We start from the raw sequence: 13914 nt of genomic DNA on the forward strand, positions 1-13914 counted from the left end.
CACTGGTGTAACTTTTAATAATATAACTCAAAATTCTAAAGACAAATTCTCAGTTCCTGAAGTCTGCCAGTAAGTCTAATAGAAGCCATTTGCAGAATCCAGGGGAAAGTTCTAAACTCTGGACCCCATTTTTAATGGTGTGTTGTTTAGTCACTAAGTCATGTCTAACTCTTTGTGACTCCATGGACTGTAGCCTGCCAGGCTCCTCTGCCCATGGGATTTCTCGGCAAGAATACTGGAATGGGTTGCCATTTCCTTCCCCAGGGGATCCTTCTGACCCAGGGACAGAACCTGTGTCTCCTGCATTGGCAGGTGAGTTCTTTACTCCTGAATCACCCGAGAAGCCCTTTAATGGCAATGTATACCACAACACCGAGAAAAAGAAATGTCTCTCTGCTGAGACATGTCTCCAATTTCAAGATTTAGGATAAATACCAGACTTTCACCTCTGAAGCTCCCTTCTCATTTGAAGAGTCTGAGTGGGCAGAGCTATTAAACAGTTTCAGGAGGCTGCACTGCTTTGGATGATATAAGAAGGTTAAGGCTGAGCTGGACCTCAGCAGTGTAAATTACTATACCTGGCTACTACAATGTAACTTTCATATTAATTTCATCTATTCTCAGAAATTCTTTTTTTTCCCCCTTTGGAATGAGAATTTTCTTCTTCTTTTTTTTTTTTTCCTATTGCACCTTCCTTTTCTTTAAATACATATATATTTTTAAATTGAAAAATATTTACAACATTGTGATGGTTTTTACCATACATCAGCATGAACTGGCCACAGGCATACATATGTCCCCTCCCTTCTGAACCTCCCTCCCCACCCCATCAGTCCAGGTTGTCACAGAGCACTGCCTCTTGTGAGAGATGACGAGTATGTTTCCCTACTTTTATAGACGAAGGCTGAGTGGGTAATGATTTGATCTACATCATGCCATCAGTCAAAGAGGGACTTCTGTCTAGAGCGTGGGCTCCTGTGAGTCAGATTAGCTTTTCCAGCGGAAGAAGAAATGGGCCTCCAGCTCCCCGGTGCCCAAGAGGTGAACTCAGTCTGTGTGTTTAGCACTCCGAATGCTGCAGACCCCAGTCATTAGTTCAGATTTCGATTTCATGGGCTATTAAAAGGGGGAAATGTGTCCGTCCATGCGTCCATCTGTGTCTGTCTCCATCTCCTCTTACATCTCTGGACCATGAGAACCCAAGATCGCCCCAGGCGGAGGCTACGCTTTTCAAAGAGGGTAGTCCTTGTCCAAAGACATCCTGTGAGCAGACTACGCCTTCGGACCAGCTGTGCGCCTCCAGGAGTCAGCACTGCAGGCACCTGCTCGAGGGAGCCCAGGAGTACTCGGGCACAAAGGACAGCAAGCCTGGACAGCTGCCGTGCTGACAGGCAGTAATTACCAGCACCGACCAAGACGTGCCTATAATCAGGCGAGGCCAAATGAAGAGGGCACGACCTCTTTCTTAAAGGCACCATAAGCAAAGGGACAAAAAAAAAAAAAAATCAAATGAGCCCACTCAGGCAACTTATACAACTAACACAAGAGGCCACCGAATCCAAACCAAGAATTCACTCTCTCCAGCAGACTGGGAGATCTGATGGACATGTGAGCTCAGCGACAGCCTTTGAGGTTGAGTCCTGCCAACTAATACCTGGGAAGATGTTGTGTGAGCCGTTTTTCCCCTGCCTGCTCCAACATGCCCGTGAGCAGGAAGATGAAGGGCTGAATGGGTGGACGGTGGCCCTTATCCCAGGCTAGGCAGGAGATGAGAAACCCTCATCAGGGAAAGAAGGCCAGATAGTCTTTGTGGGATAGGCTGGGAGCCTCAGAAAGAATGCAGGCCAGACTGAGGACTGATAAGGTCAAGCCTCTCCAGGCTTGAGCCAGGAATTCAGGGCGGGTCAGCGCTTTCTCACCGGAGATAAGGCTAACTTTTTTCCCAGGCACTGAAGAGACTTGTGCTGGAGGATTCTGGGAGATCCCAGGAGCCTGGGGAACAAACAAGTCATACTCCTGCCGCTGGAAGAAAGGGTCATGATCAGTGGATCTCAACTCTGGGAATCCCCTGGGAAGCTTTTTTTTTTTTTTAAAGTGTCTGGCCCCAGTCAAGGCCAATTAAATCCAAATGTCTAGGGGTGGGAGTAGGGACCAGGCTGTAAGACGTTTTAAAAGCACTTCGAGAGATTCCTCCAGTGCAGCCACGGTTGAGAACCACTGTGTGATGATTCTTCTGCAAAGGACCAGATAGTAAATATTTCCGGCTTTGTGGGCCATACTCTGTCTCAGTCCCTCAACTCTGCCCCTATACCTGCTACAGACAATGGGTAAGTGAATGGACCTGGCTAGCTCCCAATAAAAGCTTATTTACACAACACCCTGAGTGCCTAGGATTCAGCCTGTGGGCCAAACTTTGCTGACCCGTGGTTCAGACTATAATTTACCCCAAGCAAGAATTCCTTCCAAAAGGTCCTGCAATGGTCACATACTTCATTGGAATGCAGCTGGAGGCCAGTTTCTCGGGAAGAATGAAAAAAAAGAAGTTTCTGAAATAACGAATGTATTTAGTGTTAAAAGAAGATATACAGAAAAACATAGCGCGATGAAGAAAGTAAGAGAAAACTCTACAAGATGGAGCTGCAGAGAAAGTACTCGGTGTGTCTCAGAAACTGAGTCTATGGTAGAGAAGTTCCATGGCAGGGCTCTACAGAGCATCACACAGGACCAGGGCCCCTGTCAGCTAGTTCCTGAGCATAAAGAACTACAGCCGAGTTGGGCTCCTAGTCTCATGGGGACCTGTCTGCTCAAAGCCAGCAAAGCAGACTCTGCTTTGGTCAGAGACAAGGAAGGTTAAGGCTTGGATATTCTCAGACACCAGATGGCCCAATATTGATGTGAAATTTTTCCTCTCCAACAAACAAGAGTTTTATTGTGGACTTCCATAACTCAAGGGGAAATCTGTGTTTGCCCTCCCCCATGCCCTTCTGCTCCAATATTAGAAATGGCTGTTTACCTTTATTGCCTCATTTCCCCCCTATAATCAGCCATGAGAGATAAACTGTGTCCCCCAACACCAGGTGCTAAGGAACTCTCTGTTGAAAACTAAACAACTAGTCTGGCTATCCCACTGTGGGCCATGAGGAAATTGAGAAGTAAAAAGCGCACTGCCTATCACGTGTCCCTTCAGGTGCTGTGAAATTGCCAGACGACTCGTCAGTTTACAGTCGGTCCTTATTTCCGGGTCACTTGAACAATGGGAGGGCAGGCTGTTTCAAAATCACGTGATCCATTCTTCCAAGCTGACTCTTCCATGTCTCCGAAATAGTATACACAGCACTGGTATCTAGCTCCACCAAAAGATCTGGGCTCAAATCCAAGATCTACCATTCATCAGAGGTGTAACCTTCGAGAAATATCAATCTACCGAATATTGTTTCTTGTGTGTACAAGGAAAGTAACATCACCGTGTTACAATGCTTCACGATGCTGCAGTCACAACAATTCAGGAAAACGCTAGGCCATTCAATGATGGTTCCTTTAGTTTGAGTCACTTCCAATGAAGGAAGTTACGGGGGCTAAGTCCCAAGGTCCTTCTGCTGCCAGTACCTAAGCAAAGAGACACCTCCCTGCTTTGGATGATTAACAGTGTGAGTGATCTGGGCTGTGTGAGACCTGTTGGGTGGCCAACAGGGGCCCAGGTGTGCCACGGATCCTGTCACCAGCAGCTCCTGACATGGGCCCAGACCTTACAGAGGTCTCGGCTGTTACAGCACAAGCCACCAGAATGACTGTCTTGAACTTTAGCCTGTGGCCAGAAATAGTTTGTCTGAGTCATATGTAACAGAAGTATCCTCAATGGAGTTCAGGTTAAATGGCAAATTGAAGGAGCTTGGTGAAAACCCAGGAACAGCAGTTACTTGATAAAATGCTTGGATTAATTCCTAGATTCCATTCACAGTTTTTCTCCCTGAGGAGACAGGCTCTAGGAAGAGCCACTGGCATTTCCAGCCCTTCATGAAAATAGGGAGGCCCCACCTCGCCTCCTCTACTGCATGAGTAGAGGCAGAGATGGAGTCTATGCAGGCACCTCTTGCAGGTTGGGAGGTGGAGTCTCAGGATCTCAAATCAACACCACAGAGTCATCACCTTCCTTGACTCAATGTTTCTTCATACACAACTTTAAAGACAGCATCTCGACTGTTACTTTTTTATTGGGGATTGATAAAATTTTACAGGGCACAGGAAGAATGAAATTACCTGCAACTCCCTATTTACCCAAATGTCTGGGGAGGGAAAAGCCTGTGGAAATATAAAAACTGATGCTGAAGGATGTCCCAACTCCAGCGGACTACAAGTCCTGGACGTTTTTATGCTCTAGGCTCTGCGATGCTCCGGGAGTCTTCCCCTCCAGCTGGGTGTGAAACCCCATAGGCTGCAACTAGGTCTTCCTATATTTGCATCAAGGGTTCCAGTCCTGAGTCCCCAGATGGTCTGCAACTGAAGTCCTGGCTGCACCAGTACAGTAACCAGTACATAGACATATCTCCTCTCTCTCTCTCTAAATTATTTATTTATTTCATTTTAGGTTGTGCTTGGCCTTCAGTGCTGCATAGCAGCTTTCTGTTGTTGCAGCGAGTGGGGGCTACTCTTCCTTGAGGTGTGCAGGCTTCTCATTGCGGTGAATTCTCTTGTGATGGAACATAGGCTGTAGGGTGCACGGGCCTAGTTGCCCTGCAGCATATGGAATGTTCTCGGACCAGGGATGGAACTTGTGTCCCCTGCATTGGCAGGTGGATTCTTATCCACTGCACCACCAGGGAAGTCCGACATACCTTCTCTTCATCTAATTTTTCCGTTCAATTGCTGGCAAGAAACTTCTTACCAGGTTCTTCTATTATGTTCTTTTTCCATGCAATTCTTATCAAGACTGACGGGCAAGTCTCTTTGGAGACCTAACCAAACCTGACCAGTTGCCTAGGAAGAAATACTCTATTAGGTTGAATCATATGAAACTGCCAATAACTGGCCCTTTTTAAGCTACAAAAGTGACAATTTTATATGGCCCAACCTACTTTTACCAAGTAACTTTCGGAAAGTTTCAGAATCACTAACTATACTCTCAGGAACAGTTCTAAGCCACTGCTTCAGCCAAATGCAACCTGGAGGCTCAAGTCCATGAGATCACTTAAAAGGGACCATATGCTGAGCCATAAAGTCATCTCAATAGATGTCAAAAAACTGAAATCTTACATAGTCTAGTTTCTGACCACAATCAAATTAGAAATCAACAACATCACACCTTTAAAACGTTCCAATAGCTTACTTTTAAAACAATCCATGGGTCAAAAGAGAAATCACAAAGAAAATGAGAAAATATTATGAATGTTTGGTTCATAAAACATGAACCAAAATTTTTAGGATACAGTTAAAGTAGTACTTAGAGGAGATTTATACCTTTAGAGGCTATGTGAGAAAACGAGAGGTTTGCAATCAATGCTCTAAGCTCCCACTTTAGAAAAAGAAATTAAAGCCAAACTAAGCAGAATGAAGGAAAAACTAAAGAGAACAAATCAATAAAAAAAAATTTTAAATGATAAAAATAGGGGAAGAAAACAGAAAACCAAAACCCAGTTTGCTGTAATGCTATACATAATTGATAAAGGTTGAGCTACACTGATTAAGAGAATAAAGCACAAATTATTATTATCACAAATAAGAGAGAGGACACTAACTCAGAGTCTAGACATTGAAAGAATCACATGGGAATTCTATGAAAACTTCAAAAACTTGACAGCTTGATAAGCGGTCAGCAGATTCCCTGTGGGGCAAATTCAGCTTGTTTCTTATTTTTATACTTTTTATCAGAACAAACCACACACGTCATTTACGTGTCATGTCTGGCTGCTTTTGCACTGTAACAACGGGGTTCAGTAGTTGCACCTGAGACCATATGACCTATGGCGCCTAAAATACTTACTATCTGATCCTTTACAGAGAAGCTGACTGATTTTTGGATTAGATGAAAGAGACAAATTCCTTGAAGCACACAAACATCAAAACTGACTCAAGAAGAAACAGGAAAATCTGAACAGGCCCATGTCTATTAAAGGTACTGAATTTATAGTTACAAACATTCCTACAAAGAACCAGATGGCTTTTTGGGTGAATTCTATGAAACTGTTAAGAAAGTATCAGCACTGGGCTTCCCAGGTGGCTCAGTGGTAAAGAATTTGCCTGCCAATGAATTAAGTATCAATACCAATCCCACACAAACTTTCCAAAAACTGGGGAGGAGGAAACATATCCCACTTCATTCTGGGAGGTCAATATTATCCTGATACCAAAATCAGAGAAAGACATGACAAATAAAGAAAACTACGAAGAAATCAGCTCCTCCTAAAAGAGTTGGACATGACTGAAGCAACTTAGCAGCAGCAGCAGCACGGAGCTGACCAATCGCATTCTGATGGACAGTAAAACAAACAAACAAACAAGAAAAAACCTAGTACATACCAAGAGCTGAAGGGCAAGAGATGAAGCAGTCTGGAAATTACACACCATCATACCTGAGCCTGCAATCGCTCATGGTACATAGAAACACAGCTACCTAAATTCCTGCTACAGGGGGCAAACTCCACCCTCACCGCTCTCTTCTCCACAGCTCGTGTGGCTTATTCACCTTCGACAGTTGCAGTTGCAGTAAAAAAGATGTCTGGCCCCCTCGCCTCAACTCCATTCTGACCTGCAACACAGGATAAATAAAGCTTTGAGCATGTCTTTAACGTTCAAAGCTGTGTCACCAAAGCTACACGCCTGGCAACATGGCACTCACGTCACAGCTAAGTCCCTCCAAGTCTCAATCAGATTTACGTTTTTATAAGGTAAAATCTAGCAGTACCAACTTCATACACTCTCCCCAAGCTCACTGCCACCAGGCGAGTCACACCCACGCACACCTTCAGTGGGTGGTTAAGTGTGACAACTGTCGAGAATGGACTGCCTCAGGCAGTGACTGAATGGGTCAGAAACCAGAGGCTTTGGCTTCTGAGTGATTCCTTCTGTTCCTGAGCATTTCCTGAGTCCTAATAACAGGAGCCCACGCTCAGTGGGCTCTGAAACTCAGAGGGGTTCCCTTTGGAGAACATCAGTGTGCATCCATCTTACTTGGGCAGAGTTCCCTGCTTTCCCCGCATTAGTACTGAGTTTCTCCACCTTCAGTGTCTTGCACAAGAAAGGATGCTATAAAGAGATGGGGGCCTGACATGTGTGGAGGCTCCTGAGCAATAAAACCATTGTAAGGAATTCCCCAGGATCACCCCAGAAGAGCAGGGGTCTCCGGGGAAGCCCTTTTCCACGCTGACAAATGTGAGTCAGGAGGTGGTTTCCTGTCACTACCCAAAACTGTGCTTGCTTGCTTTCTCCCTGCCCTCCCTCCCTACATGGAAACTCCAGGAGGGCAGAGGCCTCTCCTATCTCAGCTCCACTGTGTTGAGTGGGCACCTGACAAACACTTGCCGATGGGAGTGGTAGGGAGTGACCATCGGATGCAGGCATGGGAGGCTGACTACCTAACAGTAGGCGATCAGACACTTTATGCAGCTGTCTTGCTCGACTTACGCCCGGGATCTGCAGAGACCGGGGTCTGCAGAGACCCGGCTCTGGAAGCCCCACGTGCTCCTGGAGGGGGATGCTCAACTCACAGCTGGTGTACGAGCGGCTGTCGTCCTCACACATCTTGTGCAGCTGCTGGTACTCCTCCTGGGCTAGCTCGAAGCGCTGCTGCTTAATCTGGTAGATTTCTTTCTTGGCATTGAGAGCCTCCTGGGCTACAATTAAATACTCCTTTAGCATCCGTTCCTGCTCCCGCCTCCACTGCTCTCTGGGATCCTCAATCTGGGTCAGCTCTGAAATGGAAAGGGAAGAACATGAGGGTCTTCCAAGTCCAATCTTTAGGCTGAATAATCGTGCAGTTATGCGACTAATCAATACAAAAGTTAATGACTGACCATGATATACATCATGGAGGCATCTGTATGATGAACCCTCCTAGAGTGTGGGTCATCTCCTATCAACACAGCCATGCCTGGGTCGAGAAGAAAGCTCTGTAGATGCGTAGGGAAGACGATACCAGACAACTTTTTTAATTAATTTTTTAAAAGTTTTATTAAAGTATAAAAGACATAGAGAAAGCTTCTCACACAGATATCAGAAGGGAGCAGAAAGAGTGCCCCTTTAATTTATTTTTAATTGGAGGATAACTGCTTTACAATGCTGTGTTGGTTTCTGCCATACAACATAAACCAGTCATTAGTGCACATATGTCTCCTCCCTCTTGAGCCTCCCTCCCACCTCCCACCCAATCCCACCTCTCTAGGTTGTCACAGAGCCCTGGTTTGAGCTCCCTGCATCATACAGCAGCTTCCCACTAGCTATCTATGAGTAAATGGTAGTGGACAGGAACCCAAAGGAGCCCATCACTCTCAAACTAAGAGACACATACAACCTTTCTCTCCCTGCCTTTTTCAACCTGGGCTGCTGTTGCCTCTGCTGTCCCTGGGACTGGCTCGCTCCCATTCTCCTACCTCCCATGCTAGACCAGAACTTTCGGCATCCTTCGTGGATTTCCTATAAATCCCCCACTTGCCGCTCTGGTCCTGTCATTCGACCAGCTCCTCAAAGGGCTCACGCCCACCTCTGGCTTCAACCTCTCTCCTAAGTGCCTGTCTTTTCTTTCCTCCTGCCTCCAAGAGGCATCACCACGTGGACGGACGCAAAGTACTTCTGAGTTGCTCGTCTAAAACCACTCAGTCTCACACAGCGCCCTTTCGCTACCCAAACCACAGCAACCCAAAGGAAGCCACACTGATGAGTGCCTGCTTCTCCGCCTGCCCCCTTGGAATGAGTGGCTTCATCTTCATCGACCCACTGAGGCAACCAGGAATTCACCCTCAGAGTACGCCTGCCCCTCATCCCTCATGCAGACTATTTCATGGGCCCTCCAGAACTGGCTACTCCTGCCCCTGCGTATAATAGTGACTGATGCCAGGACGTCCTTCCTTCTCCCCTTAGTTCAATCAGACTCTCACACCTTCTCTCCCAAAACACCTGCCTGCCTCATCCCACCAAAAGCCATCCTCTGAGTGCTCGCCACAGTCACCTTCCCAACTCTGCTTCCAATTCTATACCACGTGAGCCTCTTTTAAAGCACAAGGTCTTACCAGGGCATGATGAATGTTCTGGAATTAGACAGAGGTAATAGCTGGACAACACTCCATGCACCCAATGCCACTGAACTGTACACTTTTCAATGGTGAACCTTACGTTCTGTGCATCTCACCTCAAAATGGTTGCAAATGTAAATTGTATGTCATCTCTACCCCCTAACACACACACACATACACACACATACACAGGAGCACTCACTAGGATGTTTAAAGTAAGTTTCTTTTGAAATCTCCTTCGAGCAACATCCCCTATCCTCTTTCACACTGCTATCCCAGGGCCCCTCCTGGAAAGCCTCTCTGGGTCTTAAAAGCTCCCATGGAGAAATAAGACAAAAATAACAAAAATCAGGGTCCTGACCTAGCCCTGGAGTTCAGATTCAGTGGACCTGGGTGGGGGCCAGGGGGAGGTCACAGCTGTTTTAAGTGCCCAGATATCTCTGATGATGATTTAGGCATCAGACTCACCAAGGTCGACAGGCATCATTCGCACTCTGTCCAGGGCCCCCGAGGGTCTTGGGAACCCCAAAGGTGACCAGCCCAGGGCCCCTCTGGTCCCTCACTGCACTGTCAATCTGCACAGTTCCAACTTAACATGTGACTCCTCAGGTTCTCTGTCTTTAAAGAGCTTTCCCCTTACATCTGTGCTAGCAAGAGTTAAGATTCCAGGGGAGCTTCCTTGGTGGTCCAGTGGCTAAGAATTTTCCCTGCAATGCAACGGACACAGGTTCAATCCCTGGTCCGGGCAGATTCCACATGCTGCACAGTAATTAAGCCTGTGCGTCACAGCTACTGAGCCCACGCACTACAGCTACTGAAGCCCGTGTGCCTAGAGCCTGTGTTTCACAACAAGAGAAGCCACTGCAATGAGAAGCCCGAGCACTATGACTAGAGAGTAGCCCCTGCTCACTGAAACTAGAGAAAGCCCACGTCCGCAACGAAGACCCACCACAGTAAAAAATAAATTAATTATCTAATTAATAAATCTAAAGAAAAAAAGAGAGCTTGATTCTCAGGAGCAAGTTTTCTGGAATGGGGTCTTTGGCCCATTATCACAATAAAAATCTTTCTTGTCCCCAGGGAAGAAAAAAAATTTGGGTTCACTGAAGGCGTCAGAGAGAGGAGGTGGCATGATCCTGGAGCTGACGTCTTCAGCCACATCCTCCATGGTGCTGGGTCACCCCAATTACACTCAAGGCAGTTGGAACAAAGTCCTTGGTGATTACTTGGTTTCCAGGTTCGTGGCCATGTCTAGTGTGTCATATCGAATCCTTGAGGGTGGATCCTGGGTCTCACTTTCCTGAGTGGCCAGCACAGAGGGGTGTTTTGTAAAACTTGCTGTAACTCAGTGAGCAGGCAAGCAAGGCACACCCACAGCAAAGAAGGGGACACAGCAGGAGGAGAAGCAGGGTTTACGAGAGACGAGCCAGCACAAGGTGGTCCTGGGCCTCAGCAGGCTTTCAGAAAAGTCGTGTAAGGCCGATGCCTGTGCCGTTCAGTAACGCCACCCGGGCCCGGAGAGAGCGGAGCCCTGACCTGAGGGGAAGGTGGCCCAGAGGGCCAGAAACTCCAGCCACATGCAGCCCTGAGGTGCTCAGCAGCCAGGCCAGGGGAGGGTGGCCCCTGCATGCAGCCTTGCTAAGCACCACATCCATCCTGTCCTCCTGCCTGTGGGGTAACCACCGTGGAAGGTGGCAAGGCTGGGGCCACACTCACCCCTCTGCTCAGGCATTGGGTAAGAGCCAAATCACTGCAGGCTGAGTGCCTGAAAGTGCCCCCAGACACCACCAAGTGTCCCTGGGAGGTAACACCAGCCCCGGATGAGAACCACTGCTCCCAACAATTCTACAGAGAAGGCTGGCATGGTCCAGGACCTGTGATTTTAGCTGTGGTCCTTACATCATTTTCTCCCTTCATAAAGCTCCAAAAGGTTTGGCACATTACAGCTAAAAATCAAAGGGATAACACAAAATGAAGTTTAGATAATCATTTGGGCATTTATTGTTCCAAGAACTTGTAAATTCCACTCTGCAAGAAATATTCTCCTCATTTGGTTAGAGGTTTCTATTACCAGACTGCCTGGGAAATTTATAAAATTTATTCCTTCTATTAGGTATTCAAACTCTGCATTCAACATACTTCATGCAGTCTTGGGCAACATACAAACCAACGTACAATCGCTTCAATTTTTGAACAACTCAGCTAACAAAGACTTTAGATGACATTTATAAAATGCAGTTTAATGCTGTGTTGTAGAGTAACAATTGTTTCACTCTACAGAAAGAGTTCCTAGCATCTGTGAGATCAACATGAAAACTCAATCATATATAACAACTCAAGCGTGGCACTCTACTTACTATTTATGTGGTCCATGTAATAAATTCCAATCTGTTTATCATATACAGTTTCCCATCCTAAAGGAAGTTCATCCCCAACACAGTCGGCAAAGGTCAATGGCTTTGTTATCCTGCAAAATAAAATTATGAAAGCAAATGTGAAAGTGAGGTCAATTTCACCTAAGTTTGCTAAGCCGACTCTAGAATTTGGTTTCAATACAAAATTCTGTATCATCCTAACAAATTGACTGCTTTTGTTCCAACTATTTGGTTGGAAAAGTAACTCACTGACTTTGCCTAAACAATCATCAGTAACAGTATCAGTATACTCACGGTTAAAAGCATGACTATCCCACAATGCAACTTTAAATACCAGTGAAAACAGATATTGACAGTTACAAAACAAGTAAAACAAGCATCTTCGAAGCTGTATGCTTAATGAGTTGATGACAATGGAATGTGGCTCTGCCACAACACGAGAGCACCTATGTTTTGTTCTCATTCTCTGACAAATGTTCCTTGGTCTCAACTTTCGGTTTCTGTACATTACAGTGTCAATGTACTTAAAATGTATTTGTAAGTTTCATCTACACCCCCACCCTCACCAGGCATAAGTGAAGGATTTAAATGTTTGCCACTGACCAAAGGCAAACAGCCAAACAAGCATGGTAACGATACAAGGAGATGCCTACTAAATACTGCCTGGATTCTTTACTCAGTAGGAGTCAGAAACTGCAAAGGATCCTCTTTGTTTTCTGGAGAAAAACAACAAAAGCATATTGTCTACAGACGTTTCTCCTTGAAGTCAATCTGATCCAGGAAAGCTTGGCTTGACACAGAGAGATAAAGGAAAGGTTTTCCAGATAAGCAGAACCTCCCCCTCCCCTACACCCCATGATCACAGAGATTGACAGGACAGCTGTGGTATAAAACAGGCCACCCCTAAAATTGTCTGAGTCAGGGCAGCTATCTATTCAGTTGTCTCTAAAAATGCACAGTGACTGGTATGCATGAGAATCTGATAACCTAAATTTCACTAACTCAATCTTCCCACATCTCTGTTTCAGTCTCTCGCCCCAGAAAAGTGAGACACCACAACCACTGCCAAAGCCCACAAGACCAGTATGAATTCTGAACATGTTATTTCCCCAAACTGGTTTGACAACACAGTTCTGTCTCTCTCAGCGACTTTTACAAACGGATCAACATCATCAGAACAACACTGATTGGTCTCATCTTCATTTTAAACATACGGTTTTAAGAAGTTAGGAGTCAATATCAAAACAGAAATATACATATAGAAAGTAAAATACACCCTTGGAAATCCTCTTAAATACGATGCGCTCAAAACCCCACAACATCACAAGATGAGCCTACTGCATACCCTCTGACCCGGCCCCAAACACCAACATCCACAGCACAGTTCTTTTACAGGTAGGGAATGGGATAGTGATGGCATGGTTCCAAGTCAAACGAGTAACGGCAGGGACCAAACCACAACACATTGCCACCTGAAGATAAAAACTGAGTTCTGAGCACATCTCTGCTACTCTAGATCCACGCATAAGCCTAGAGAAAATGGCCAAGCACAGGAGCATTCAAGCATCTTTTATATATATGACCTCATTTAGTCAACAAACATAGGTGGGAAGCCTGCTCTTCCAGCCCTGCTGAACCCAGCTCACTTATTTTGTGTCATTGCTGTTGTTGAGTCGCTAAGTTGTATCCGACTCTTCGTGACCCCCATGGACTATAGCCCACTAGGCTCCTCTGTCCATGGAATTCTCCAGGCCAGAATACTGGAGTGGATTGCCATTTCCTCCTCCAGGGAATCTTCCTGACCCCAGGAACGAATCCGTATCTCCTGTGTCTCCAGCATTGCAGGCGGATTCTTTGCCTACTGAGCCATTAGAGAAGCCCCCTGGAGGATGTGTCATCCTGATAAATAGATGGATAAGTCCGAACAACAGATTCAGAGAACAATGACCCTGTCTCAACTGCCTTTGACCCCCAGCACCTGGCCTAAGAATAAGTATGTTGCATTTTTACAAATGTTTTGTTCATTAAGGGAACGAGGATTAATATATTTTACAGTAAAGAATCTGCCTGTCAATGCAGGAGACACAAGGGACATGGGTTAGATCCCTGGGCTGGGAAGATCCCCTGGAGGAGGGCGTGGCAACTCACTCCAGGATTCTTGCCTGGAAAATCCCATGGACAGAGGAGCCTGGTGGGCTACAGTCCATGGGGTTGCAAAGAGTCGGACATGACTGAGCAACTAAGCACATAACACAAGCACTGTCCTACAATCAATAGATACATTATTTCCTAATAGATATATTATTTCCTAATTTCCA

General features: G+C 45.9%; 1 protein-coding gene across 3 annotated transcripts in view; it reads right to left on the reverse strand.

Moving 5' to 3' along the window:
- The window catches only part of WWC3 (WWC family member 3), a 108096-nt gene that overhangs the window by 56180 nt on the left and 38002 nt on the right, over positions 1-13914 (reverse strand). For 2 of the 3 annotated variants that reach the window (XM_081566145.1, XM_081566144.1), the window contains exons 3-5: positions 11579-11688; positions 7701-7904; positions 6680-6742 (exon numbers count right to left, since the gene is read on the reverse strand). In XM_081566145.1, the coding sequence (XP_081422271.1) occupies positions 6680-6742; positions 7701-7904; positions 11579-11594 (283 nt within the window). In that variant the 5' untranslated portion in view covers positions 11595-11688. The remainder of the gene's footprint in view (positions 1-6679; positions 6743-7700; positions 7905-11578; positions 11689-13914) is intronic. The other variant, XM_081566143.1, reaches the window with a different exon arrangement.

The sequence above is a fragment of the Giraffa tippelskirchi genome, chromosome X (genome assembly GCF_054371585.1).
Source record: "Giraffa tippelskirchi isolate mGirTip1 chromosome X, T2T-mGirTip1v1.2.pri, whole genome shotgun sequence".
Classification (NCBI taxonomy): domain Eukaryota; kingdom Metazoa; phylum Chordata; class Mammalia; order Artiodactyla; family Giraffidae; genus Giraffa; species Giraffa tippelskirchi.